We start from the raw sequence: 26,308 nt of genomic DNA on the forward strand, positions 1-26,308 counted from the left end.
TTGTGGCAGTTTCTAAAGCCTGTCAAACCTGTATCGTGACATTAAAGGCATGCGTGCCTCAAAACATTAAAAAAGGAGAGTTGCTGAAAAACAGCGGGATGCCTGAGAAGCTTGATCTTGTCGGTGAGGCGCTACAAAAGGTGGATTTGGATAAATTCCAGGCTCCGCACGCAGAGGGCTGCCTGTATCTGGGCTGAGCAGAGGTGAAGGCAGAGTTTGAAAGCATAGAGTGTCCAAGAGCTGGAGGTCCCGGAACTTTCTGGTATCGATGACTTGTGTTGTCCAAGTGGCTGGAGGCGGTGGCCCAGTTCACTCCATCTGAAGTTCTCCCTTCCAGCGTGTGGGTTTTTTTGAGCACTAACCCAGCAGCAAGTGGGGTTTTTCCAAGAGCAGGTCCCTTCACCGCAGGGGCTGCGCGCTCCCGAGTGCTGCTGTGCGATGGCCGAGGCAGCGCTGGCTCTAGAACGGCGGGGGACGCTCGGATACCGAGGCGCCGCGGGCCGCCACGCTTCGTGATGCGCTTTACTGGGAATGAATGGCAGGTGCGGCGGGGGGGCGGGCGAGTTGCGCTGGCAGCGCAGGCTGGCGGCACGGCCGGCGTAAGGAGGAACGCGGCGGCCCCCGCGCGAGGGCCCCGGTGCCGGTGTGCTGGCGTCGGTCTATTTCGGTTGCGGAATGTTGAGACGAAACCGGCGGGACTCGCGCGCCCGCTCTCCGGGACCCGGCGCGCGGCTGGGAGCGGCGCGAGCGAAACGGCTCGTGCCGCGACGCCGCCGAGCCCAGACGCCGCTGTCGGTGCCCGGGTGGCGGGCCGACCCGGTAAGGCCCAGCCTGCCCTCAGGCCCGGGCCCCGCCCCCGCCCTCCGCCCTCGCCCCGCCCCTCGCCCCGCCCCCACACTCGCCCCCGCCCCCCACCGCGCCGACGTCACGCCTGGGGTGCGAGGGGAGGGCGGTGCTGCCCAATCAGGCGCTATCTCTGAGGGCGGAGCCGGCAGCCAATCGGGGCGGGGCGGGCGGCGGGATGGCGGCCACGATGGCGAGCGCGGCGGAGCGGGCGGCGCTGGTGAGTCGGGCGGGGCGCCGCCGTGCCCGCGGCGAGCGGCAGTGGCCCGGCTCCGGCTGGCGGCGGCCCTGCCGGGGGACCCTGGCAGGCCGGTTCCGGCTGGCTGGGCCTGGGCCTGAGCGGGGGGGCTCCCCGGGCGGCGGCGAGGCCTCCCGCTGCCCCCGGCTCCCCGCGCCTGGGCCGAGGCGCTCCGCGAGAGCTGCAGGGCCCTGGGACAGGCTTTCGGGCCGTCCCCGGGCCCCGTCCCCGTGCTGCCCGCGGCCTTCGCCGGCCTCTCCCCGGCGTCGCTTTGACGGTCTCCGCCTCGGCGCTCCGCCCCGAGGGTTGGGCGGCAGCGGCCGCTGCTGCTCAGTCTGGCTGGGGCGAGCCTGGGGTGGTCGGTGCCGGCGGCGGCCCCGCTTACGGCGAGCTGCCAGGTGCCTTCCGTGACCTTGGCTTTGTCCCGGGCGGCCCGGTGCTCGGTGGGCGCAGGACGCGGCTGGCCTGGCGGGGGCGGGCAGGGCCCGGACCGGCCCCGGGCCGGGGGCTGCAAGAAGGGGTGGCTTCTTGTCCAGGGAGGGGACTTAGGGGTTCGCCTGGGGCTGGGCTGAGAGCCACGGGTTGTCCGAAAGTTCTCGTGGTTTGGAGTAGCATGGCTGGCGTTCTTGAGAGCTGCAGGCGCCTCGTGCACGGACGTGGTGAATGAACTTGGTCTGAAATTGGTCCCCGGGTGGGGGGAAGATCTTTGGCTGTTACTGGAGGGCTGAGCACCAGTGATGGTTTGCAGTGGAAATGTCTGTGTGGCAGCAGTGGGCTGGTGGAGGCACTAAAGGCACCCACTTTACCGATGAGATTTCTGTTCTTTTGGCAACCTGGACAACAGCGAGTGTCACAGGGAATGAAAGAGCAGGGAATCCAGTATGTCAGCGTGATGCCCAGAAACCCAAACCAGGATGAAATGGTGGAAGTCAGTAGTCCTGCACCCACGCTGGTTTGAAGGATGACAGAGAATCCTTCCTAGATTTGTTGTACATACCTGCTCTGGGTGAATGTTTGTTGAAACAAAACTCTCCTTGTGCTACTCTGTGGTCAGGTAACTTGCAAAAGGTGACAGCACATCAGTGAACAGTTATTTGGTGTTTCTCATGGTGAACATGATGCCTGTTCGTGAAATCATAGGTCTCAATTTTGGAGTCGACCACACCTTTCCAGTTTTTCTGTGGGCCACCTGCTCAGTTCATTCCCTTCCAGTACTTTCCATACTAAAGATTTCTCCTCTTACAAGTTAGCAAGTGTCAGTCTTTTCTTTGTCCCTTGCTTGCTTCTCTGTCCCTGCTTCTCTGATGATCTTCTGTGTGGGGTCTCGTTAATTAACAAGAATGCTTTGCTGTGGTTTGAGGATCTGCTTTGTACAGGCTTCTCTGTAGCAGACAACTGATCGAGGCCTGAGGCGGCGTGTCATCAGATCTGAATTTGTAATAATAAATCTACTGAATTCGCCCAGATAATTGGGAGTCCTCAGCCTGTCTTTCTTCCCATCTGCTTTTTGGTTTAGCTTGCTTTATTTTTAGGTTACTGTTGCTTGGTAAGGTGCCACTGGTGGGGGTGGGTGGGGGGAGGACAAGGAGCATTTTAGGTTTTGTTTCTCACTATCTAATCGGCAACAAGTTTGCCTGCCAAATTTAGTCTGTTTTGCCCATGATGGTCATTGGTAAGGGATCTCTCTGTCTTATATCGTGACCTGCAAGTGTTTCATCTTATTTTCTCTCCTGTCCTGTTGAGGAGGGGGAGGGGGGGAGGCCGGGTGGGTGTCTAGCAGCTGGCCAGCCAAGGTCAGCCCACCCCAGCAGCTTAAAAAGATGCGTCAGCTTTTGAAATAGTGAGATCTGTGCTTTGCTCTGAAATTCAAATGCCGTGCTGCCTGTTCTTTGCTGATTCTGTGATTATTGGTACAGCGACTTGCAGGAATGCTGTTTTGTTAAAGTCAAAACAGGAATGAGGACAGTTCATTTGGCTGGGGTGGAGAAGTGCAGAGTAAGGCTTTTCAACAGATCAGGAAGAAATATTTTTCTTCTACTAGTGTGTGATTTAAACAGCACGGACATAGCAGTATACTTAGAACATAAATCTCTCAGACATATATGAAAATTATTTATTTCCAGTGTTCAACTTCTAATGGTTCCACTGCTATCTTTCCACAACGTAGGATGAAGAATTTAAATGGCTTCTGCAGGAAGAGGTCCATGCTGTTTTGAAACAGCTGCAAGATATTTTGAAGGTAATGTCAATTTGCTTCATCTGGGTTTTGTGTTGTGGGTTTGTGTGCTCTCCCATGTGAGGAATGGTGGTGGAATTCCCAGGGAGGAAAAAATACTTGCTAAAGGGTGCACAGCAAGGTCCATCGTGCATGTCCTGTGCTGTCCCAAGTGTTTGCTTGCCCTCTGATCTCAAGGACACACAGTAAAACTGATTTCCCTTAGATTGCTCTGTTCGTGATCCTCTTTGCTGAGGTAGCTGCTTTGAAAAGGCACGTGGAGGCAGCCAGACCTGTCTGCCAGATGTTTACCTGAGATGTGAATATTTTCTGGAACAGAGAATTTGGATCTGCCTGTAACTGTCATGTGATGGTGGAAACGAGCACAATAACCTTTAGCTGACAAGCTACTACTTGTGCAGTAATTAATAGCATGCACTCTCCACATTCAAAACCATCCTTCCCTTGAAATACACCGTTTCTCTGCTGGTACCTGCCCCTTGCAGATGTGTGAAGCGTTCAGCTGAACCCGGCCTGCAGCACCGTATCCCAGCCTGGGCACAGGCTGCTGGGTTTGGCGCTTCCCAGGCATCCAGGTGCTGAACTGGCCAAAGCCGGGGGGATTGTGAGCATGAGAGTCTGCTGCTCTCCTGCTCGGTTAGTTTTCAACAGGACCAGCCTCTCGGTGCTCTGAGGTTTTGGTGGGGGTTAGTGGGTCATGCAAGAGCAGGGGCACAAATGTGGAGGTGAGGGGTGGGTGCCAGCAGAGGTAGGTGTGCCCTAGTGCTGACCCAGGATGTGACTTGCTGTCAGGTGACAATAACCAGTGGTATCTGTGTGTGTATATATATATATAGTAGGTGTTTTGAAGAATTTGTTAGAGGTTTTAAGGCTGAAGTGTGATTAAAGGACAGTCATCAACCAGTAAAACCAGTCAGGAGGGCTGGTTTTCACTCCAGGCTTAGCACGTGGGTAAGGGACCAGCAGTGCTGAGAGAGGGGCAGTGCCACGGTGCCCGAGGGCACGCAGGATTGGACTGTGTGGGGTGCGCTCCTGCTGCCTGCAGCTTGGTGACCCCCTCTGGGCACTGGCCAACTTGTCTGGCTTCCAGGCGTGGAGCTGGAGGGTGCAATTTCCAGCACCTTTTGCCATGGGCTGCTTGTGCTGAGCCTTCTCCTGGGCTGCGCCTGTCCTGCAAGACAATGAGGGAAGATCCGTATGCTGTTAGGCGGGTTGCAGGAGGCTTGGAAAGGTGACGGCTCTGTGCTCGCCCACTTGCTGGTGGCTGTTTTTCTGCTCTTGCCTTGTGTTTGTTCCTGGTTTGCAGTGCTCAGGGCCCAGGAGGTACCTCAGCACTCACTGTGTCCTCTCTTGCTTCCCCTGGGCAGGAGGCCTCTCACCGGTTCACCCTGCCCACCGGTGGCTCGGGAGGAGCTGTCAAGCAGGAGAACTTTGTGCTGAGCACATCAGGGTAAGTGGTCGCAGCAGCAGCGGGTGGCTGCTGCTCTGCCAGGCTGCTCCGGCGGGCGCTCTGCCCCTGCTCGCCGGTGCTTCTGCCGGGGGCTTCCCTCTGGCAACGGGCGCTGCTCCTGGAGCGCCTGCGGCAAAGGTCCCCGCGGCACCCCCAGCGCGGAAGGGGGTTCTTTAATGAGAGGTTTCGCCTGAAGGAACACAAACGAACAAACTCTCACAGCAGGTTAACGTTAACAGTCCGTAGCCGTGTTCCCGGGGCTGCCTTAGCCATACTTGTGCCATTTCCTGCAGACACTTACAATATAGTGATTGATTCCTGACCACACAGATACGTTGTGTCAGTGTGCTGCTGTCAGCAGTTTTGCCAAAGGGCATTCCTGGCAAAAGGCGGAGGGACTTTAGTTACAAGACCTGAATTCTGCTCTTGGCTGTTTCTGACTGTGTCTGTGGACAAATCTTAACCTCTGTCCGAATCTCCCTAAAAGAGCAATAATAAATCTACTTCTGACAGAGCAAACTGAGACCTGTACAGAAGGTGCTACAGAAGTGCAGTTTTGAAATAGCTGTCCAGTTTTTGATCTTCACCGTAGGCTTTGGTCTGAATAGCTGTACTCTGGCAGAGGTTGCAAGCTTCTTGTGAAGTAGTAGACCTTAGTCTTTAGAAACAGCATGGTGAGCACTTCATACAATGATGCAGTGATTCTGTATTGGGTTTGAAAGTTGTGTTCTTCAGATCTTAAAAAGTTGATTCCAGCTCTCATTCATAGTTGTTGCAAGGTGTTGACCTGAAGAGGCTCTGTCTAGTGTATTAAAAGGTAAGGTGTAGCTATACTGAGTTCTTGAAGGCCCAGCTGCTTCAGTCTTCCCCCACTGTTCATGGTAGATACAAGACATCTTGCAGGACCTTTTAAAGGTGTGGGGTTTTTTGTTTATTTAGTTGTTTTTTGTTTTTTCTTGGAAGGGGGGCAGGGTGGGGTGTAGCTTTCAGCTCCCATATGAACCACCTAGCACTCCAATGTCAGTAATTCATCTAATATCTTGTGTTTGTGCCTGCTAGAGCTGTTTGTAACAGCAGCCAAATTGTTGACAGGTAATACATGAAATAAGCGTGCTATCAGAAATGAATGTAATGTTTTAGGCAGGGCAGTTAGGGTGAGTTGGCTCATAAAGAATGTGACAGCAGCTGGCGGCAGGCCAAGAGCTGGGGACTTGAAAGTGTGTGTAGAGTTCACTTGCACCCCCCAAGTGACCCCTGGAAGGAGGGGAGCTTGGCAAGTTATGCAGGACAGGGAGGGGCGGTGTTGGGCTGGCAGTTTCAGTAGATGTCTTTTGCCTTCTGTGATTGTGTTACCCAGATCTATCTTCTTATTCCAGCACAGACCAGGTGAAAGGTGTGTTGACACTGCAGGGAGATGCCCTGTGTCAAGCTGTGAGTACTTGCCATGCTTCTTGTTTCATACTGCCATCAAGGGGTTGGGGGTCATCCTTATCGCACTTTGACCTCAAGGGAGAGGCCATCCTTATTATCCTTTACCAGTGATCAGTAAGTGTTTTTTATTGGTCTTCCCTAATAGGCCTTAAATCTTTAACATTTCAGCAACTGTTGACATTTGTCAAGATCCAGCATCTACCCCCACCCCCACCGTGGTGAGTGATGGAGTTGACATTCATGGGGATTCTTTGCCTTTGCTGCCTTTGTTGGATAATACTAAATTTCTCTGGGGGCCTTCTGAGATGAGGTCCTATGTCCTGCCTGGATCCCAATTCACTAAATGCCTTTCAACTTATCCTTTGTATTAAGATCTTCGTGTAGGAGGACCGAGGTTCTGACCATGCCAAGACTGCTGAAAGCAGCTTGCTAAGATGGTCTGGGAGACAGAATGGAATGGGACTGGCAGTCGCCATGTTCTGCATAGGGGGTTTACTTGCTCTCACGTGTTTGTTCCTTTCTTGAAGGATGTGAATCTGAAAATGCCCAGAAATAATCAGCTTCTGCACTTTGCATTTCGGGAAGACAAGCAGTGGAAGCTGCAGCAGGTACTGGTAACTTCAGTTGCGTACCCCTCTACAGTCTGCACCCCCTGAGCGGTAGCCCCTTGCTTTCCAGAAGAGAAGGTTACATCCATCCTCCATTAGCTCCAGTGATAAAAGCTAAGGGAGGAAACGGATGCAGTTGATTTTGGTTATGGTGCTAGGAGAGAGAAGCGGGTTCTGCTTGTTCCTGAAGCACACCGGTGAGCTGAAGGTTGGCTGCATAGCAGTTGTAATCCTTTGAAAGGAGTGCCCAGGGTGTCTGTCTAGTACTGGCCTTGTGTCTGCTTGTAAAACCCAGGCTAGCCAGACAGAGAGCAAATTTAGAGGCTTTGAGGAGCTTGCTCTACTCTTATGGAAGCATTTCTTTATGCTGAGAGCAAATTTCACTGCGTTGTGCTCTTGTAGCATAGCTGAGTTCCCTCAGCTAAGGAGTTAAAGGGATGTGGCTATCCAGTTAACTGATTTCAGGACCTGATCTAGTGCCTGATCTTGAAGACCTCGTTTCCCACAGTTACTTTATCATAGCTGAGTAGGTTGGAGAAGGATGCATTCAGTGTGCTTCACTGTGCCATGGTTCAGATTTTTATGGGTGGTCCGTGCGTTTGGTAATGAGTGCAGTTTCCAACAGCTGCTTTGGCAGCAGAGTAAAAGCTCTATCTGCTAACTTTTTAGAAATCTAGAAAATTGTATACTTGAGACATTAATGCCAAACTATGCCTTGCAACAAGGCAAGGAAGTTTTTTGTGATAACACTCAGCAGTGCATCCTATTTAGTGGCTGTTTTGTACTGCTGCCTGGTCGATGGGCTTCTACCGCCTTTTATGGAAAACCCCTTTCCTTTATTTACTTGCAAGAGTTTTGTGTTCTGATGTTGTTCAGATGTGGAATGCGAGTGCCTAAAGGACTCTGTGCAGAAGCATTTATAGTGGTTATGTGGCGATCTCTATCCTGTCTGTGAGTTTCTTCTGTTAGCGAGCGGTGCCAGTTGGGGTTTTGTTTCTCTGTGCAAAGTCAAATTATTGCTAAGAAATTGTAGTATAGGCACATTTTTGAGGAACACAAGTGCAGGCACACAAGTTTTGAGAAACTTGATTAGAAAACAGCAAAATCAAAGGGCAGCAGGAATGAAGCAGGTCCTTATAATAGCAGGATTGGCGTTGCTGGGTTGGGTAACACTGCCAGCAACCATTTAGCTTGCTCAAAAGTATCTGGGAGATGTAAAGGCTGGAGGTGGTTGGTGTTTGGAGATGCCATAGCCTGAGTATCTGCAGAGTCTCTCTGTAGTCTGACAGTGGATTTTATCATCTCTTTTCTCTGTAGCCTCTAGTGCCTTGTGCTTTCTTTCTAAGAGCAGGGCTATTCTGTGATCCCCGAGCTCTGGATGGGAAGGAGCCATGCCCAGATCTATGTCAGGGAGGCCTCTGCAAGGCTGAGCTGGGATCTGGGGGTGGTGGGGAGCAGTGTAGATGTATCAAACTACAAATGTCCCAGGCTGTGTTATCCAACTCCCGGCATCCAACTCCCGGCAGCCATCTCTCACACGGGCTTCCCTGCTCACATTTTACATTTATTGCACCCTCTGATTTACCCCTTTGCTTTTTTTTTTTTCCTTCAATTTTTCTGCCGCTGCCTGGAACCAAACACAAGTCACTTTCTCCCAGGGCTGTTTTCCTCTTCCTCTGGTTTGCCCTGGCTCCCATGAAAGCGCTGTGATACACCTATCAGCCTTGCCTTGATAATTATCTCCTGGCTGCAAGTGGCCTTAGAGCTTGAGAGGGAGTTGAGCTAGCTGTGTCCTGAGTCCAGACAAGTTCCACAGAAGCGGCTTCTTGATGCTGGAGATAAATCTCAACCCCAACAATTACAGTTTAGAAGGACTCTGGAATACTGCCAGAGACATATTAGAAATCTATGTTTGCTGCTCATTCCTGCTATTGATGTAATTTACGTCTTTTTTTTTTTTTTTTTTTTTTTTAGCTCTGATAGTTCCAAAGGAAGAAATCATTATTGGTGTTGCTAGACCTGACTGTTGCATACCATCAGCAGTGGGAATTGCTACCTGAACAGTCATGATCAGAGTAGTCCCAGGATGAGAGTGCCTGATGCCACTGTTCCTTTAGGGAGCAGTGGTATTTTTATTGACAATCCGGTTTGTAGCTACCAGGCTGTTTTGCATCTCCAGTCCTTGAGCGAAGACCCTGATAATGGATCTGGACTGCAGTGGTAGATTTGTATTAGTGTGTGTGGTGCTCAGAGAGAAATGGCCTTAATGTTTGAGAAGTCACCATTATCTTAGGGCCAACGAGATAGCCAGGGAAACCTCTACTTCCTAGTGTGTATTATGGAGAGTGTTTCTTTAATAGGGCTGCATTTGTTCCTTTGCAGATCCAGGATGCTAGAAACCATGTTAACCAAGCCATTTACCTGCTTATGAACAGAGACGTAAACTACCAGTTCAAAACAGGCTCGGAGGTCCTCAAGGTAAGGAGAAAGCCCTCTCTACTTGGGTAGGAATGTGCATTATTTTCTTCCCTCCAATATACCATTCCCTCCAAGTACAGTTAATGGACATTACTGTGTGGAGTCTCTTACTGGAAGTGGATTCCCCAGTTGTACCCATATCTACCTGTGACAAGGAGTATCCATGTGACCTCATATTTGATATGAATCTGTACCAGTTTAGCATCGGTAGTAGGGTTGTACGTCATGGTGAGTGGCAATCTGAGCAGTCAGTGCCCTGTTGCACACCTGTGATGGGAGCATCTCCCTTGATCTTTTTTGGGTGATGTGGTTACACAGCTCATGCTCTTCCCTGCCAGTCAGTGCTTTTGGTGAGAGAAGAAACGAGGCGGTCATCAGCAAACAAAACATTACAGTTAGTACTTGTGATTTACTGATGATTTGAAAGCCAATTCTCACTTGCTAAGAGTAGTTGATGTGGTCTGATACAGACCAGGTGCTGCGTGGCCGTGAAGCCCAGCCCTCTGCTTGGAATGCTCTCTGAAGCTGCCAGAGTTTTGACTTACTCGGTCGGATTCATCACAGTATCAAATGTGAGAACACTAAACCTTTCTGGCCTCCATATGGGCTAGTAGTAGGAAGAAGCTAGGTAATAAAACTATTTCCTTTTTACTTCTGGGTGGAAGTAGGGATGAGAGATTAGTCATAATACAAAATGCCTTCATCTTAGCAGTCGTGAGCTCTATAACAGACACATGTTGCTTTGCACTTCTTTTCTGGAGAAGGAAGTCTGCCTGAATCAAGCCTTGGAACTGTGGTTTCTGGCAGGATTGGGCTCACAATGAGCTGGTTCTTTTCTCTAGTGCCCTGGCTTATACGTGGTTATGAAGGGGGGCAGGGGCGTGCAGCAGTCGTTGTACCCATGATGTGGGAATGGGGAGAACTAGAAGACAGCTTGTTGTTTCTCCTTAATGCCTGTTCTTCAGAAAAGCTGATGAGTTTGTTGATGCTTCTGTGGCATCAGCAATTGATCGCATGTTCTCTTCTTATTCTTCTAATGAATAGCTGTTCTCTCTCCAGTCCCTGGTATTAAGCACCTCTGGCTTGTCTCACAAGTGTCTATGATGGTGGTAACAGTAAACTGCATTTAGGTGGGAGCCACCCCTTCCCAGTAAGCCCCTTCATTCCTGGAAGGGCAAGGTAGGGTGGGTAGGTGGTTGTTGCTGTTGCAACACTTACAAAATACTGTAGGGTTCTGCAGCATGCTATCCAGAGCTGTCCGGGGATCACCACTGAGCAGTATACTGTACGTTCTCTTGTAGCTTATGGATGCTGTGATGTTACAGCTCTCAAGAGCCCGAAATCGACTTACCACTCCAGCCACTCTGACTCTACCAGAGATTGCCTCCAGTGGTCTTACAGTAAGTATATGGTGGTCTAGATCTCCATACAGTCTGGCAGCATGCAGCAGTTAAGGTACTATGCTGCATCCTGGTGGAAGTGGATTTCTAAAGTGTCTCCTGAGGCAGGAGGAGAGCGCTGAAGTAGGTGCAGACTCTGAGCCTTTTTTGGCTGCTCTGTATCTTCGTGTGGGAAAGCAGATGTCTTGGGCATGAGGACTCTGGTTCTCTAGAGAGTAAGTTCTGTTCTGTGTCCAGGAATCTTGTCCATGGATGATTTGCCTTTGTGAACACTGCTCCATCCTCTTTTGTCACCATTGTGTGCACATTATTTGATCAAGTGCAGCAAGAAGAACAACCATGGCCTGCAAGCTGCTCAGTCTTTGTTTCTCTCCTAATGTCCCTCTCGCTGTGGGGTAATTGTAGTATGGCTTAGAAAAAGGTAGTGATTTCCCAGCGTTAGAAACAATGGTCCTTTCACTGACAAACTACATATTTTCTCACCAGAAAATGTTCACCCCTGCTCTGCCTCCGGACATCCTTGTGAATTTCTATATAAACCTGAATAAGCTGTGCCTGACTGTCTACCAACTCCATGTGCTCCAGCCCAGCACAACCAAGGTGATGCCTACTGTCTCTTTGAGCCTTGTTTGTTTATTTCTCCCTGCATCCCACTGTGAGGAGGAGATTGCACTGCTGCATGGTGCAATGTCATATGCATAAGATAATGTAGAAATGACTGTAACTTCCTGATAAGTGTCTGTGTTTCGATCAGCTGCAGACAGAACACTGTTTCTAGTTTGGGCATGGCTGCTTAGCCCAGAAGAAAAAAACAGTGCTGTGGAGAAAGCCAGTAACTACTTTTTTTTCCAAGTAATGCTTTATCTTACAATATAGTTTGATAATTTTGCATAATTATGTAAGGGCATAACTGTATTAATGCAGTTTACATCAAAGTAGGGTTTTCTGGATGGAGCTTTGATGGGTATATTTCTGCCTCACCTGTTGCATTTGGGTCAGCTTGATGTCCTATAAGAACTAAACTCTTAAGCTTTATGAAATGCAGTCCTTCCATAAGGATATCTTCCCTAAAATCTGTCTGTTGCTTTTCTTCTGGATCTTCTCATCTTACTTTTGTGGTGTTAAAATTTGGAGCTAAGTTGGACTCAGCCTCTCTGTAGAACTTTTTTTTCATGAAGGAGCAGGAAGGGATCAAATGACATGGATTCCCTATGAATGGAGTATTATGGTATAGGCATTTCTTGATGTCAGGCTACTGAAAGTGCAAACCTCTAAGTGGTTTGTTTACTGCATCGCAATCCAAATCCTAATGACTTTTTCCTTCTCCTCCAGAACTTCAAGCCTGCTGGAGGGTCCATTTTACACAACCCTGGAGCCATGTTGTAAGTACAGTCACTACAAGGGCTGTGTAACAGGTGTAGGAGTATGCTGAGGATGAGATCCAAATGGCTGTACACAGTTTTGATTGAAGCATCTGTTAAGTGGAGAAGCTGGACTGAGTCATTTGCTGTGGCTGTGCCTGTGAATGCATAGGTGCCCATCGTAGTGTTTCTGTGATGATTTGGTCATAAAGGCCCAAAGATGTGACTTTTCGGGATACAGCCTACTGATGCAGTGCCATGAGTTTGCCGTAGAGATGAGAGCTGTCAACCACAATGAAAATTAGGTTATTGGCATTGCTGCCTGCATTTCCTGCCTTTGTGCCTCTCTGAAAAGTGGCGAAGTTTCTACCTTAACCCAATTAGATTTAGCTTAACTCTAAATCTGGTCAGAGACAGACTGAGAGTTTGCATTCTATAACTTTGCCAGATGCTGTTTTAAATGAAGTAGAAATCATCATATTCTGTTCTGTGAGAATGGAGGACAGGTGAGTTTTGTGTTCTGTGCTGTTGTGTGTGAAGCTGTGCTTTTTTTTTTTTTTTTTTTTCCCCCTCCCCTGCCCACCCCTCCAGTGAGTTTGGCAACCAGCGGTATGAAGTCAGCCATGTCCATAAAGTGGAATGTGTTGTCCCATGGTTAAATGATGCCCTTGTCTTCTTCACAGTTTCACTGCAGCTTTGCCAGCAACTGAAGGACAAGGTAATAGCCTTGGAAAAGGGGCTTTGTTTTTAACTCTGGATTTTGTGAAGACCTCAGATCTCCTAAAATATCTGATGTCATGTTATTCTGTACAACTTGCGTATAAACTGAAAACAAGTGCTGAGTCAGTGGTCTGGAGCCAGGGAGCTGGCTGGCTCTGCCTAGCAGGCACCATCTTGGATAAGTGTAGTAGTGTGGCAGATGTCTTTGCTCAACTAGTGACTAGATGGAAAGGAGCAGATAGACACTTCTGTGTTCTCAGTCATGAGCTGGATGTGAGGAAATGCCAAGGTGCTGGAGGGGAGGCATGGAGTTCTTGGCAAACTGGGTTGGAGTAGACCCATGTTCTGTTCCAGATCTGCAGCTTGACCTGGCTGCCACCTTGAGCAAGTAACTTTGCACTCCAAGCCTCTTCCGTGATAATAGCAGCAAATCCGGCCTTCTGCAATGCAGTGCTGGAGTGTGTAATGCTGTTAGGCTCCATCTTCGGCACGTGTTGTATGCTTTTTCTTGTGGGGCCCAAGGGATACAGGAACTTACCTGCTTTTCTTCTTGCTTTCCAGATCTCTGTTTTCTCCAGTTACTGGAACTACAGGCCATATTAATTCTCCGTGGAGTGTTCCAAGCCCTGACAGTACTTCCAGTGTCTCTTTTTGGTTTCGACATGCCAGCTGAGTCCAGGTCAGCCTGAGGAATGCAGGGGTTCGCTACCATGTGGCCCTCCACAGGGGGTAGGGTCAGTGTATCGAGAGACACAACTTGAAGTAGCCTTGTCTGGGACTGCTGCGTAAGCAGGGCACCAGGCAGTGCTGTGTGCTTGGCAAGAGCTTCTACCTGTCTTTGTTCTCACGTGCGTTCTGTGGCTTATGCTTTCCAAACCTCTGATGAATTACACTAGGCCATTACAAGGTACGGGGAGCTGTGGACTGCTCTCACTAACTGTATTTGCACACAGTGCTGTAACTAACTGCTGGACTGTGAGCTGGATGGGAAGGGATGAAGACAGACTAATTGAACACACCACAAAAAGTGTAGGGCATGTTGCTCAGTGTAGTGAAATACGTTGCTGTGATCTGGTCCAGCTGTGGTTATGACTAGCCCTGAGCCTCTCCCTCTCCTAGCTGTTCTGTCCATGCCCATGTTGTTGGTTCCCCTTTGGGGAATATTCTTATTTGCTGCTGTTTGAACTTTTTTTTTTTCTTTTCTTTTCTTTTTTTCTTTCTCCCCCTCCCCTGGCATCAATGTGATTATAGTTTGGTTTTTTGATTTTTTTTTTTTTTTTTTTTTTCCTAAGCCCTGGTTGGGCCAGTTGGTTTTTTCCAGGTTTAGTATCTTGTTTTCACTGCCAGCCTTTGGACTTGCCTCGGTACCTTGAGCACAGCTGTGCGGTCTCACATCCTGTCATTAAACCCAAAGTGAGTACCATGTTGTTACTATGATTTACTGCCTGCCTATGGATGCTACAGTATGTAACTCATCCCTCTAGCCATTGATAACTGTGAAATAAAGGTCCTCAGGCCTGCCATGCTCCTGTGGGCTGTCAGAGCTGAGAATGAAAGAGTACTGAAGATTATGTACTTCCTTACAAGTGAGTGACTCTTCTTAGTTATGTATGCTGGGGTACTGTTTGCTTTACTGGGAGGACCGTAGTGGTCTCTGAGAGAAGAGCTGGGCAGCTTTTTGAAGGCTGGGCCTGGTCTGTGTAGCCTCAGCCCATGCTGTCTGACACCTGAGTACTACCTGAAGTACTTTTCAAAACTTCCCTTGATGGTCATGTTTGGCAGAGGCTGCAGGTACTGAGCCTGGCTTGGGCTGGCTCCTGGAGCTAGCTAAGTGATGAGGAAGCATCACCGGTCTCCTGCTTGGCACCAGCTAGCCCTGTCCAGCCTGTGTTTCTGGTGGCTTTCCTCACTGGAGTACCTTTCCCAGGAGCCTACATGTGTGCTTAGGTGTGAAGATTGCAGGCTCACCAAGGTCCCTACAAAACATCAGGACCATTGGAGCCTATCTTGACAGCATGGTTGGAAAACATCAGGATCCTGGTGTTTCCCAAGTGCTATCCAGAGCACTGTGCTCAAAACAAAGAGATTGCAGAATGGTTGGGGCTGGAAGGGGACCTCTGGGGTCTAGCTGGTCCAATTCTTGTGCTCAGGCAGGGCTATCTAAAGCCATTCTCCCAGGATCATGTCCAGATAGCTTGTGAATAGCTCCAGGGACAGAGACTAGAGATAGCTATGTTGCTCTGATTTTTTTTTTTTTTTAACACATCCCATCCTGCCCCAGGATAGACATCTGTTGTGGGCATGTGTGGCCTACCTTGTCAGTGACCTCCCTTTCTGTCCTTTGTGAGATCCCTGGAATCTTGAGCGAGTTAGTACCAGCCTTGTTACCGCTGCAGCCTCCTTCTCTGAGGACTTGACCCCTGGTGCAGTGCTTGATCTAAGGCATGCTAAGCCGTAACAGAGCCTATGAATGAGTATCGGGCTGTTACTGATGAACATGTTTCTTAGTAAGTAATGAAATGTGGCAGGTAGAGAGGCCTGGATGGGCTGATGCCGTAGCAGACTCATCAGTGATTCCAGTCAATTAGCCTTATGACTAGCTGCAGTCATGACCCTGTGTATGTATTTACCAACCCTTGCTCTGTTCCCAACCATTCTCTGCTTAGAAAATGATTGCGTATGTGTGGAACTGCTCGTCATTAACAGCTTCTTGGATGAGCGTATTTTTATAGTTAATAACGTCTCTGGAGCTGTCTGTGCTCTTCTTTAACCCTCCCTGCACATGGAGGAGGCTCCTTTTTTAATTCACACTGGTGTGTGCAGTCCAGTCAACGTTGCCGCATCCTCTCCAACTCGGCTTCCTGCTGATAGGGATAGAACATGGGACCCAGTGTGTGGTGTTTTCCTCTGATGAAAACAGTCTTCAGTTCTGGAGAGCAGGAGCATGCAGAATGGAATACCTGTCTTGATTCCAGCTCTGATGCACAGTGGCTCTGTCACAAAGTCTACTCGGTGGCAGTGGTGGTTGCTGCAGGACATTGCCTAGATTACTGTTACAGAAGAACAGGGCAGCAAGGTAGATGGGATGCAACAGGAGAGGCTGGCCTAAAGCCCTGGGCTGGTACCCCATGATTTGAAAGATAAAACAAGGGTCCACCAATTAAGAAATGTCACAGTCTGTCTCTTTTCCCCACTAAACCTCTGAGCACAGAAGAAAATTTACAAGGCCCAAAGGGCTCTGCTTTTGCAGCCCAGTGAGTTTGGTACTGGGGTAGCTAGTGGCCACCCACCCGTCCATTTGCAAGTGCAACTTCAGCGTGCTGTGTGCCACAGGCTTTGGCAGGTGCGTGGCAGCACAAGGCGTATGCAAAGTTCGGGCTGCTCTGCCGTACCGCAAAGGCTTGTGATCGGTATGTGCACTGATGAGCACTGCTGTGCGTCTGGAGCGCAGTGGAATAATCAGACTTGACTGCCTTTTCCTGGGCTGGCTTTTTATTTTATTTTTTTTTAGCTTCTTTTGGGCAAGCTATAGTTCTCATGAGTAAAACCTTTCCTGGTGCCACCTTTCTTTTTTCCTTTTGCCCAGGGAAATATGTTAGCTATTATACTATGTCAGGTACACCATGATAAAATAAAAGGAGGGAATTGTTAAAGAAAATGTGTTTTGAATTAAGAAATGTAAAGTGCTGAAGCTGCTAAATGGCAGAACTGGGCCTTGTCCCTTGTATAGCACTAAATCAAGGCTGGTTTAAAACTCGGGTCAAGTTAATCAGTGGGAGAATAGAGAAACAATAGATGATTAATTGGTGTAAAGAGGTGCTCTCACAAACGCAGGTGTTTTTTAAAAAGTTAGTATATGTGAATAGGAATTGCTTGTTCAAAGGCTAAGCGCATTTGAAGGAGTGTGTGAGTTAAAGCTGGCATGAGGGAGAGCGTGATCCGAGGAGGAGCTGGGAACCGAGGCAGAGACTGGAACCGGACAGATGAATCCACTGGGATAGGGACAGGTGGTGGATTTGCAGAACTGACAAGACCAACGGAAACTCCTACAAACTTTGGCCGCTGACTAACGGTTTGTTGTCTATGAGCTGCGCCGTGTCCCTCGGTTCTCTGCCACTCACTGAGGTGGTGACCAGCTCTGAGTTGTGGCTAAAGCAAACCCAGTGCTACCCATGGCTGTGGCAATTTCTTCTTTAACTACAGCAATCGCTTAATATTTTAATATTAATTACATAATAAATCATTAATAATTTAATAATTGGGGTTATCCATAGGGAAAAGCCCTTGTCCCACAGGTTCCCTGTGCTGCTGCTTCTCCCTCGGTTCGGACAGCCGAACCACTAAAGCCGGTAAGACGCGGGATTGAAGTGCCTGAGCCACGTGCGTGCTTCTTGGTGCGGAGGCAACGGGTCTCGTTGCTGGGCTGCGAGCGGGAGAGGGGCAGAGCAACGCGACCCCTGCACCGAGCAGCTCCCGGGTGCGAGCCGCGCTGGTCCCGGCCGGGGCTCGGCACAGGGCTGGTGGAGCGCTGCTGCCGCCCGGCGGCCGAAAGCTAGTAGTGCAGCCCGGGCACCGCGCATGCGCAGTGGCGCCCCCCCGTTCCGCGATGCCGCCCGTCGCTGTCGGTATTGCGGTGCTGCCCCACGAGCACGGAACTGCGGCGCCGCAGCAGTCCCGGGACAAACGCAGCCCTGGGGTGCTCGCTCCTGCACCGGCCCCCGCCCTAGCGACAGCCCCCGCCTGCAGACCACTGGGGTGCCGAGCCGCCGCGCCCCGCCCCGCTGTAAGTGAGCCCTCCCCCACCCCTGCGGCGGCCACTCTGCGCGTGCGCCACACGGAGCCCCGCCCCGCGGCGGCCCGCCCCGCCTCACGCAAGCGCCACACGAAGCCCCGCCCCTCTCCGTCCTCACGCTCCTGGGCGTGCGGGACGGTAAGTCACGCCCCCGCGTTTCCTCACAAATGTGTTAAGACTATAAAATTGAGTTCGACTTATTAACACCACAAAAATGCCGCCAGGCTTACGGGCCTGCGCTGGTTTTGAATGCGGGTTTGTACATGTACAGAGCCCAGCTGCTCCATGGCACCGCCCAGGCCCAGCTACCCCGGAGAAGGTGGCGGGGGGGCGGGAATTCACTTCATGGTTCTCACCCTGCCCTGGCAGCCGTGTGAGGGACACCCCACAAGTTCTGCTCCCTGCTTTCTGTGGTGAGAAAATTAACTGCTGGCTTTTGCACTCATCCTGATTCGAAATTCTCCATGGAACCACCCTGGCACAGCTCCACCAGAGAAGGTGCCAGGGAGGGATTCTCCTCATGGTTCTCACCCTGCCCTGGTAGCCGTTTGAGGTACACCACAGAAGTTCTGTTCTCTGCTTTCTGTGGTGAGAAAATTAACTGCTCAATTTTGCACTTGTGCAGAGCACAAATGCTCCATGGAACCAACCAGACACAGCTCCACCAGAGAAGGTGCCAGGGAGGGATTCCCTTACTGGTTCTCACCTTGCCCTGGTGCGTATGTGAAGGATGTCACCAAAGTTCTGGTGTATGCTTTCTGAGGTAAAAAATTTAATTGCTTGCTTTTGTACATGTACAGACTCAGATGCTCCGTGGAACCATGCAGCCACAGCTACTCTGGAGAGGGTGCCATGATGGACTTACCTGTTTTCTGAACCGATAAAAGGGTAACTACTTTTTCTCATGCTTCTCGGCTTTTTGCACTGATTCGGAGGCCAAAAGCATGTTGGAAACGTCCAGTCACTGGTCCCCCGGAGAAGGAGCCAGGAATTAATTTTCTTTGTGTTCCTCACCCTGCCCTTGTAGCCATGTGAGCGACATCTCTAAACTTAGGGTACCTGGTTCCTGAGATCAGAAAATTGATTGCTCACTTTTTCACTCTTACGGAGACCAAAGGCACATTAGGATTGTCCAGCCATTGCTCCCACAGAGAACGAGCCAGGAACAATATTTCTTGTTTCTCACGCTGCCGTTCTACTGATGTGAAGAATCAGAAAGGAATGTAAAACTTGAGGGTTGAGGTAAGAACAATTTAATAATTTAAACAGAATAAAGAGATAAGAACGACAGCAATAACAGTAATAACCATTAGAATGGAAAGGTGGAGAAAAAAGGGTAAAATCCAAAGGAAAAAGGAAAAAACCCCAAGTGATGCACAGTACAACTGCTCACTCACCGCTGACTGATGCGCAGCCAGTCCCCAAGCAATGATCCCCTCCAGCCAGCCCTCCAAGTTTATATACCAAGCATGACGTCCCATGGTATGGAATACCTCTTTGGCTGGTTCAAGTCACCTGTCCTGTCTGTGTCCCCTCCCAATTTCTTGTGCCCCTCCAGCCCTCTGACTAAACAGAAATGTCCTTTGGTAAAATACTGTGCATAATATTTCTGTGAAGAAGACAGTGAACTTGTTCCATGTCCTTTGGCAATAGGACTAGAAATCTGTCCTTGACTTAGTATACACATCACCCAGCAACAACTGAAAACGTCAGTGCGGTTATCAACATCGTTTTCTCATCAAAGCCAAAACACAGAGCTATGTACTAGCTACTAAGAAGAGTTAACTCCATCCCAGGTGAAACCAGGACAAGGTACCATACACTTGCAACTCCAGTGACGCGGTCAGTTCGCGTTACCACGCAATGTCACAAGATGCCGCTGTGGACCACAGAATACACATTTCATAGCCGATCTGTGCACAGAGCTCTTCTATATAATGAACAGTTACAAAAGGGCAAATTCTAATTTTGGGTCCTAAACGGCGTGGTAAGTTCTCAGCCACTCGCTCAGAATTACCAGAATTACTTTCCATAAAAGACCCTTAACTCTAATCTTGAACATAAAACAAGACAGCACATAAAACAAACAAAACACAGAGCGCTATTTCAGTTGTTACATTCCAGAAATTCCTTACAAGACGAGTTTCCCAAATCTTAAGACAACCAAAAGGAAGTTTTAGCTTCCCAAATCTTAAGACAAAATAAACAATATTTGGCCAAATACAACATACCAAATAGAGGCTGCTACCCCTTTCAGAAGGCATCCCTTCTCATAACCCTGTGCAATGGCATCCCATCTTCATCTTAAGGGGTAAATTCAACCAAGTTTAAACCAAGGAATAAATATAAATACCTTTCACGTTGAGCAGAAGTTCTTGTCCACTTGTACGGGAAGCCAATGGGTAGGGGAGTCTTGCCAACCGAAGATCCAGTCGGGGGCCCTGAGGGTCTCCAGGCTCCCTGGATTCCAGCACTGGTGAAGAGTTCTCCTGGCTGGCTCACCAAAATGATGTCAAAATGGCACAGAGTAACTGCTCAGAGATGAATTTTGTCTTTAGAGCAGCAAAGGTGTTTATTTTGTGCAATGTTGCGGGGCTAGCCAGTTCACACTGGACAAACTAGCTCCAAAGTTTTCAGTGAAAAGTCAGGTAATTTATACAGTTTTCGTAAGAAGTTGCAACACCTTTACATACATATTCATTTAATTTCGACATCTAATCATCATATTCATAATAGGAGGGGTTTAGGCAGGCCTTGAGGTGGAGTCTTCTAGAATCATCTTTTGGGGAGACTTTTGGGTGGTTGTTCCGTTCTTCGGCTGGACCTTGCAAAACCTCCTGACTCATGGCCTTCTCATCTCCTTCATATGCCCACCTTATCTTTATTTATGACTACTAGATTGCTCAGAGTACCTTACTCCCGTCTCTTACTTTAGTACCGTCAGCAGAACAGAACAGTCCGTGCTGTCTCTGTCGTATCTCAACATAAACAGAGCATCACCCAGAGCATGGCACCAAACCCATCCTCACCCTGCCCTGGTAGCTATCTGAAGGACATCACTAAAGCTGGACTACCCACTTGCTGAACCAATAAAAGGGTAACTATGTTTTCTCATGGTTCTCAGCATTTAACACTGATTTGGAGGCCAAAATCATGTTGGAAACATCCAGCCACGCTCTATAATAATATATGCTTTTAGATATTACTAAGACTGTATAAAATTAAAAAGTTGTTCTGAATACCAGTATAGGAATAGGCCTACCTGGTCAATATTAGTGAAATTTGTCATGTTATCTAAACTGACCCGAATAACTTCTGTAGTCAGGTGTTACATGTGGACCTGCATGTCAGTGTTTGCCTGTTGCTGGCAGATGTTTGCTTGGTTACTCCAACCACTCCAACCACATTCTCTTTAGCTCCAGAATACTTGGGTAAATGAGCCTAATAAAGGACAAAAAAAAAATAATAATCCCAATACTAAGAAAGCAATAGAAACAAAAAAGGCAAAAATTCTGGCAATTGAGACACAGACTTTGCAAGGATGTTGAAGCAAAGACCGTTATGTAGCTGGTCACTATAGGCTACTCTCTGCTGTTCATGCCGTTTCCTTATTTTCTGGAGATTAGATCACATTCCTCTTTTTGTCTCTGTTTCTTCCGGGTTTCTTCTCACACCCCCTCAAAGTTATTTACTTCTTTGCTGCAGGATAACAGCTGCACATCGTTAAAGCAAGGTCACAGCTGCACATTATCAAGGTTAAACCCACTGTCTCCGTCCTCTACAAAAAATAAGCCAAAAGGAGGATGACATACTGAGTAGGAGATGAGGTAGGAGTAGGGAAATATTACAAGGTAGTTTGCAGCGTCCAGTGATACTTAAATGACTAAACAGAAATGTCCTTTGGTAAAATACTGTGCATAATATTTCTGTGAAGAAGACGGTGAACTTGTTCCATGTCCTTTGGCAATAGGACTAGAAATCTGTCAGGAAGGGTTTAGGTAGTTATCTCTTAGGTATGGTTGATCCTATGCAAGACTAGGTGACAGGCTCTTTGTAAAGTTAATTATAGTTAAAGGGGAAAGAATGACATAAAAATCAGTGTTGAGCACTCTTCTAATATAAGTGGAAATGAAGTAAAAGAATAATATGGATCGCTATGTCTTTATTACATGAAAAGGTTTTCTGAGTGTTGCATACGTTTTTTTCTTATACTTTTTCTGAAATCTGTGATCGGCTTATGTGAACAGATTGTTTTGGAGACTGAGTGGCTCATGTGCGTGAAGGAAGCGTAAGTCTCTATAATAATAATAATGAAAACTGAGGGAACTATTTAAAGCCTGGTTAAAAAAGGTGCTTTTGAGCTGAATTTTTTTTTTTTGCATGTTTTCAACTGATGTAAGGAGGAAGGTGCCATCCATATTTATGCTTCATTAAATAAGCATAAGGAGACCTGAAAAATAAAAAGGAAAGCTGCAGCTTTCTTCCTTGTCAGCATGAAGGAACTTGTCAGTGAGAGATGCACTATTTAAATTGTGCCAGCCAAAAATAGGGATCAGGAACAAAGCACAGGAAAAGTCTGTTTTCCAGATTCCAGAAGGAAAGAAGTCTCAATTATTCAATGGTCAACAAACACCAAATGCTTTTCTATGTGGTTCTAAATTCTGACATGAAAAATTAAAGTCACCAGCTACTAGACTGGTTTGATATTTTCAGCATATCAGAAAATGAATTAATTGTTTCTTTGTTTCTGAAGTTAGGAATCTTTTTTATTTATTTATTTAATAATGGCTCTAGAAGTTCTGGTTTTGTCTGCTTTACAAATACTGTTAACTAAAGCTGCAGGTATATATAAGCATGGGCAATGTGCCTTATTGCATCATATCACAAATAATAAGTTTTTTTTCTGATTCCATCACATGCATTTTGCTGTGACTGTCATTAGTTCTTTAAATATGTTGAAACTTCATAAAGAAGATCCCTGAATTGTAAAGTTTTATAGGATAAGAACATATTATATATTTGTGCTACAAAGAGCATTTTCTTGATATGTATAGAGAAACTGCAATGATGGTCACTACTAATGTTTTTTCATGGTAATAAATTAGGGCATGGGGAAAGAGAAAATCAGATGCATTCATGAATGCTGAAGCTAAATGTCTTTTGTGATATGTTTTAACTTCTGCATTGTTGTACCTTTCTCTTACAGTGCTGGACTACTGCTGCAAGTTAACAGTGTTTCGCTGGTGTACTGCAAAACTGCCTTATGCCGTGGCAATGGTATGTGTGCTTGGTGAATAACAATAGATTCTTAACATGCAGGTTACAGTAAAGAACAACAATCAGATTTTCTTGGTTATTTGTGTGTTTTAATTATTGATGGTTCACTCATCAAGAATAATGAGGAAAACACTTTAAACAGCAACAGACGATGCAAACCCTTGAGGTCATTCAAACACAACTTCTATATTCAATTCCCATTATCATTATTACTCCAGATCACCTAAATTTGCTTCAGTGTTCTTTGCTTTCTGATGTCCAATTGGCGTTTAGTTTGATTTTAGTCTCTCATGTTTCAGCTGAGTGAATGTTAAGCTACTTTCTTTCATATACAGGTACCCTTTGGTTTTGAAAATCCATCTAATAAATACCTTGACTGGTTTTAGGTTCCTTTCTTTACAGGAGTGCATAACTGGTTGGTTCTAAATTTACCCATTCCTTACTATGATTTAGAACTTCTCACTTGGGTCTCTGCAGGTTATCAGAATTGGTGGAATGCGTGAACTAGGATTTTCGAAATGCGAAAAGCAGGATTTTTGACCCTTCTGCATTATAATACCTTTCTGGTATGAAACACTATAGTGTAGAAGCTTCATTAAAAAAAAATGTTTAGAACAAAAGATTAATTTGCTCAAGAACTGAAATATGCATGAATGTGCTTGTACTTTGGGATTAACTCTAATGTGGTTTGGATTGAAAATTCCTTTTGTCTTCAGTATTCTGGTAATGTTAGGATGCAGATCACTTGGAAAGCCACAAAATGCTTATATTTGTAACAGGTTTGGGAAAAAACCCACGATAAAACAACAGAGAAAGCCCACCAGAACAAAAAACCCACTCCAACCTCAGCTCCCTCCAACAAAACTTGCATTGCTGCAACATGCTAGTGTTGTTTGGCTTACTAAATACAAGGGAAAGGCGTATTAAATACAAGGAGAATATATCAGGAAAAGTTTCCTCTATGATTTAATCAAATAAGCTATTGTGGAATACTAAAATTTTTTTTTTTTTGTATTGTTACAACGTAGGTACCATTTCTTGTTGTTTTAGGCAGGGACTTTACTGAATGAAAGTACTGCTAAGCTTTCCTCCATTTATACAAGATGGCTCAAATCTTTCTTTCTTCTAAGTGTCTCTAAGTTATTTACCTATAGAGTTGCATCATTAGCTATTTAGGGAAGATTGCCACAGGCACATGTGGAAAACTGCTCTGTAAGTAAATGATAGAAAGCATTCCTTAAAAATCATGGTACAGAGTGTTTACCTTTTCCTTTTTCATCCATTTGAGCCAATTCTTTGTTAAATTTGCGAAGAGAGGTCCCTCTTGTAGACTGTCACCATCTTCATGTTATCCTGCTATTGGCAAAAAATAAAAGAAGATTTAACATCACCTGTTGGACTCAGTCATCTTAAAGGTTTTTACCAACCTAAATGACTGTGTTGGGGTTTTTGCTGGTTATATTTATTCTTAGTGTATGTGATCTAAGGCATGTATATGTGTGTGCTTATGTGTCAGTTATTCCACTTTTTATGTAGTTAAGAAATTTTACTTGTTGCAAACTAATATATTACCCAAATGGTTTATAGCATCTTCTAGAATCTTTATTCTGTATTTATCCTTGACAACTTATTTTAGGATAAGCTAACATTTTTTTTTTTTTTTTGTAACCTGCATATTAGCTGACTTTCTTAAATAATTCTTTCAATGTATTTTGAATGTTCCGATGGGGATATGTTATTAACGCACCAGTGCAATGACATATGTAATGGCAGAGAAGGTTACAAATAATGCAGTCGTTGGAAAGGTAGTTCTCAGGTGGGCCCTGATCAGACCGCTCCAGATGAGCTGCTTTTCAGTGTGCCTGGTCCTGCAATTCTCTGTTCTTCCTGCTTTCTCCTCCTTTACTGCTTCTTCAAAGCACCAAGTCTTTTTCCTCTATGATGTTCTGTTAAGCATCTTTGTCAGTTTTGTTCCTTTTTCCTGTTTAGTGTCTGTGTTCTGCTTCTCCCTCTGCAGACAAGTTGGAGCAACTTGAAGTTCTTGGTTTAGCCAAGGAACTGTTCAAAATGTTACTGATTAAAACAATCTGATCTAGATAATGCGAGCACCGGCTTCATTTGATGTCAAGTTCTATCTTCTTATGGAAGCCTGTTAAAGGTGCAATCATCCACATAACCTATCAGTCCTAACTTACCTGCTCAGGCAGCCATTGTTAGTTTTACTGTTTTGCAATAGGTTTATTACATACTGGAATGCTTCAGCACCTTCGTGATGTTAACTAGAAGCTATAAAATATACGTAACAGGAATATGAGTTTGACTGTCTGAACTTTCTTGGTATGTTATGCACAGTGGATAAGACATCGACTTCCCAGACATTCATGTAAACTTAATCTTACAGTTTCTTTCAAACAAACTTTTTGGTTTGTTCATATTGACCTCAAAGAAAGATATTAGCTTTTTGGAATAAAGAAAGAAAGGGAAATTCTCCAGGGAGCCACTGTACACCTCCCTTTTCAGAAACGTTAAAACCAAAAGTTTGAGTTGATATGATGTGCTACTTGTAGATAGCCATAACACTGTCTATTAAGTATTGTATCTTTAGATCTAAAGTGCTCAGATCACGTTATTTTTAAAGTCATGATAATAGCTCTTTATTCTCACTGAAAAAAACCCCACGTTTTCATAAAAAAGAAATGAAATTGGTAGTTATTTCAAATATGTATTACCAGTGTCATGTGTGATTAAATGTTATAAAATATCTTAACAGCATATATTAGGAAATTAGGATTCAGTAGTAAACGGCTAAGTAATGGGGAAACCTGACATCAGGAGGCTAGTTCAACTCCTTAAATTTATGTTTCCCTGCTAACACCATTTGAAAAGACAATCTTTGTACTGTCTGCTGTGATAAAGGGGAATACCTTGAGCTATAGCAAAGAAGGGTTATTTAAAAAATTAGAAGTGGATTGTATGCTACCCTTTTTCTTCTCTCATTAGCAGGACCAGTTCCAGGAATATAGATTTGACAGCATTTTGAACAGAAATTAAGATACTTTCAAATTCCTGTGAATGTGACCTCTTTCCTCTCTTCCTTTGCGAATACCCATATCTTGCTGTATACTGAGCTATTCCAGGAAACTACAGCAGTGAAAAACACGCATGTGGTACACCATACTGGGAGAAAAAGTTCACTTGCCAGCTTGTAGTAGGAGGGATGCATATTCAAAAAGGAAGACTGTAGCTAGCTTCTGCTCCTTACAACTTACTTTAACTTTGCCTTTTATTGTAGTACCCTTTCATGAATATAATTTCAGAGAAAACTCAATTCTCTCATTTGGCGTGATCAAAGATGGCAGGTATTTTTATCTTTCTACCACTGTACCATGGAGGGACCAGTGGTATCCAGCTCTTCCTCTGGACAGATAAGGTCACTTCAAGCCTGGTCCCCGTTACCATGCAAGCTGATATGCC

General features: G+C 46.6%; 1 protein-coding gene and 1 long non-coding RNA gene across 9 annotated transcripts in view; both read left to right on the plus strand.

The window, feature by feature from the left end:
• The first annotated feature begins 984 nt into the window (after positions 1-984).
• On the plus strand, positions 985-14,326 carry ROGDI (rogdi atypical leucine zipper). 6 transcript variants are annotated; one of them, XM_055805827.1, is made up of 12 exons: positions 985-1,063; positions 3,249-3,320; positions 4,685-4,767; positions 6,144-6,198; positions 6,367-6,416; positions 6,726-6,806; positions 9,189-9,284; positions 10,586-10,684; positions 11,171-11,284; positions 12,017-12,066; positions 12,637-12,763; positions 13,327-14,326. In XM_055805827.1, exons 2-12 carry the CDS (start codon positions 3,263-3,265, stop codon positions 13,366-13,368), a joined length of 855 nt encoding a protein of 284 aa, XP_055661802.1. In that variant the 5' UTR covers positions 985-1,063; positions 3,249-3,262; the 3' UTR covers positions 13,369-14,326. The 6 variants fall into 6 exon arrangements, 5 of the variants coding, with proteins under 5 accessions (XP_055661802.1, XP_055661804.1, XP_055661801.1 ...); XR_008747446.1 differs by lacking the exon at positions 6,367-6,416 and adding an exon at positions 12,494-12,551 and having other exon boundaries at positions 991-1,063; positions 12,729-12,763; XM_055805828.1 differs by lacking the exon at positions 985-1,063 and adding an exon at positions 1,077-1,479.
• A 3,352-nt stretch (positions 14,327-17,678) lies between these two features.
• LOC114013098 (uncharacterized) overlaps positions 17,679-26,308 on the plus strand; it is a 192,407-nt gene continuing 183,777 nt past the window's right edge. For 2 of the 3 annotated variants that reach the window (XR_008747627.1, XR_008747628.1), the window contains exons 1-2: positions 17,679-18,445; positions 22,764-22,834. This is a non-coding gene — a long non-coding RNA (uncharacterized LOC114013098). Of the gene's footprint in view, positions 18,446-20,492; positions 20,655-22,763; positions 22,835-26,308 lie in introns of all 3 variants that reach the window. The other variant, XR_008747629.1, reaches the window with a different exon arrangement.

The sequence above is a fragment of the Falco peregrinus genome, chromosome 5 (genome assembly GCF_023634155.1).
Source record: "Falco peregrinus isolate bFalPer1 chromosome 5, bFalPer1.pri, whole genome shotgun sequence".
Classification (NCBI taxonomy): Eukaryota; Metazoa; Chordata; class Aves; order Falconiformes; family Falconidae; genus Falco; species Falco peregrinus.

Coding starts and splice junctions, on each gene's coding strand:
- ROGDI (XM_055805826.1), top strand. CDS start 1,022: ATGGCGGCCACGATGGCGAGCGCGGCGGAGCGGGCGGCGCTG. Junction 9,285..10,585: donor CAGGCTCGGAGGTCCTCAAG/GTAAGGAGAAAG, acceptor GTTCTCTTGTAG/CTTATGGATGCTGTGATGTT. Junction 12,067..12,636: donor CACAACCCTGGAGCCATGTT/GTAAGTACAGTC, acceptor CCACCCCTCCAG/TGAGTTTGGCAACCAGCGGT.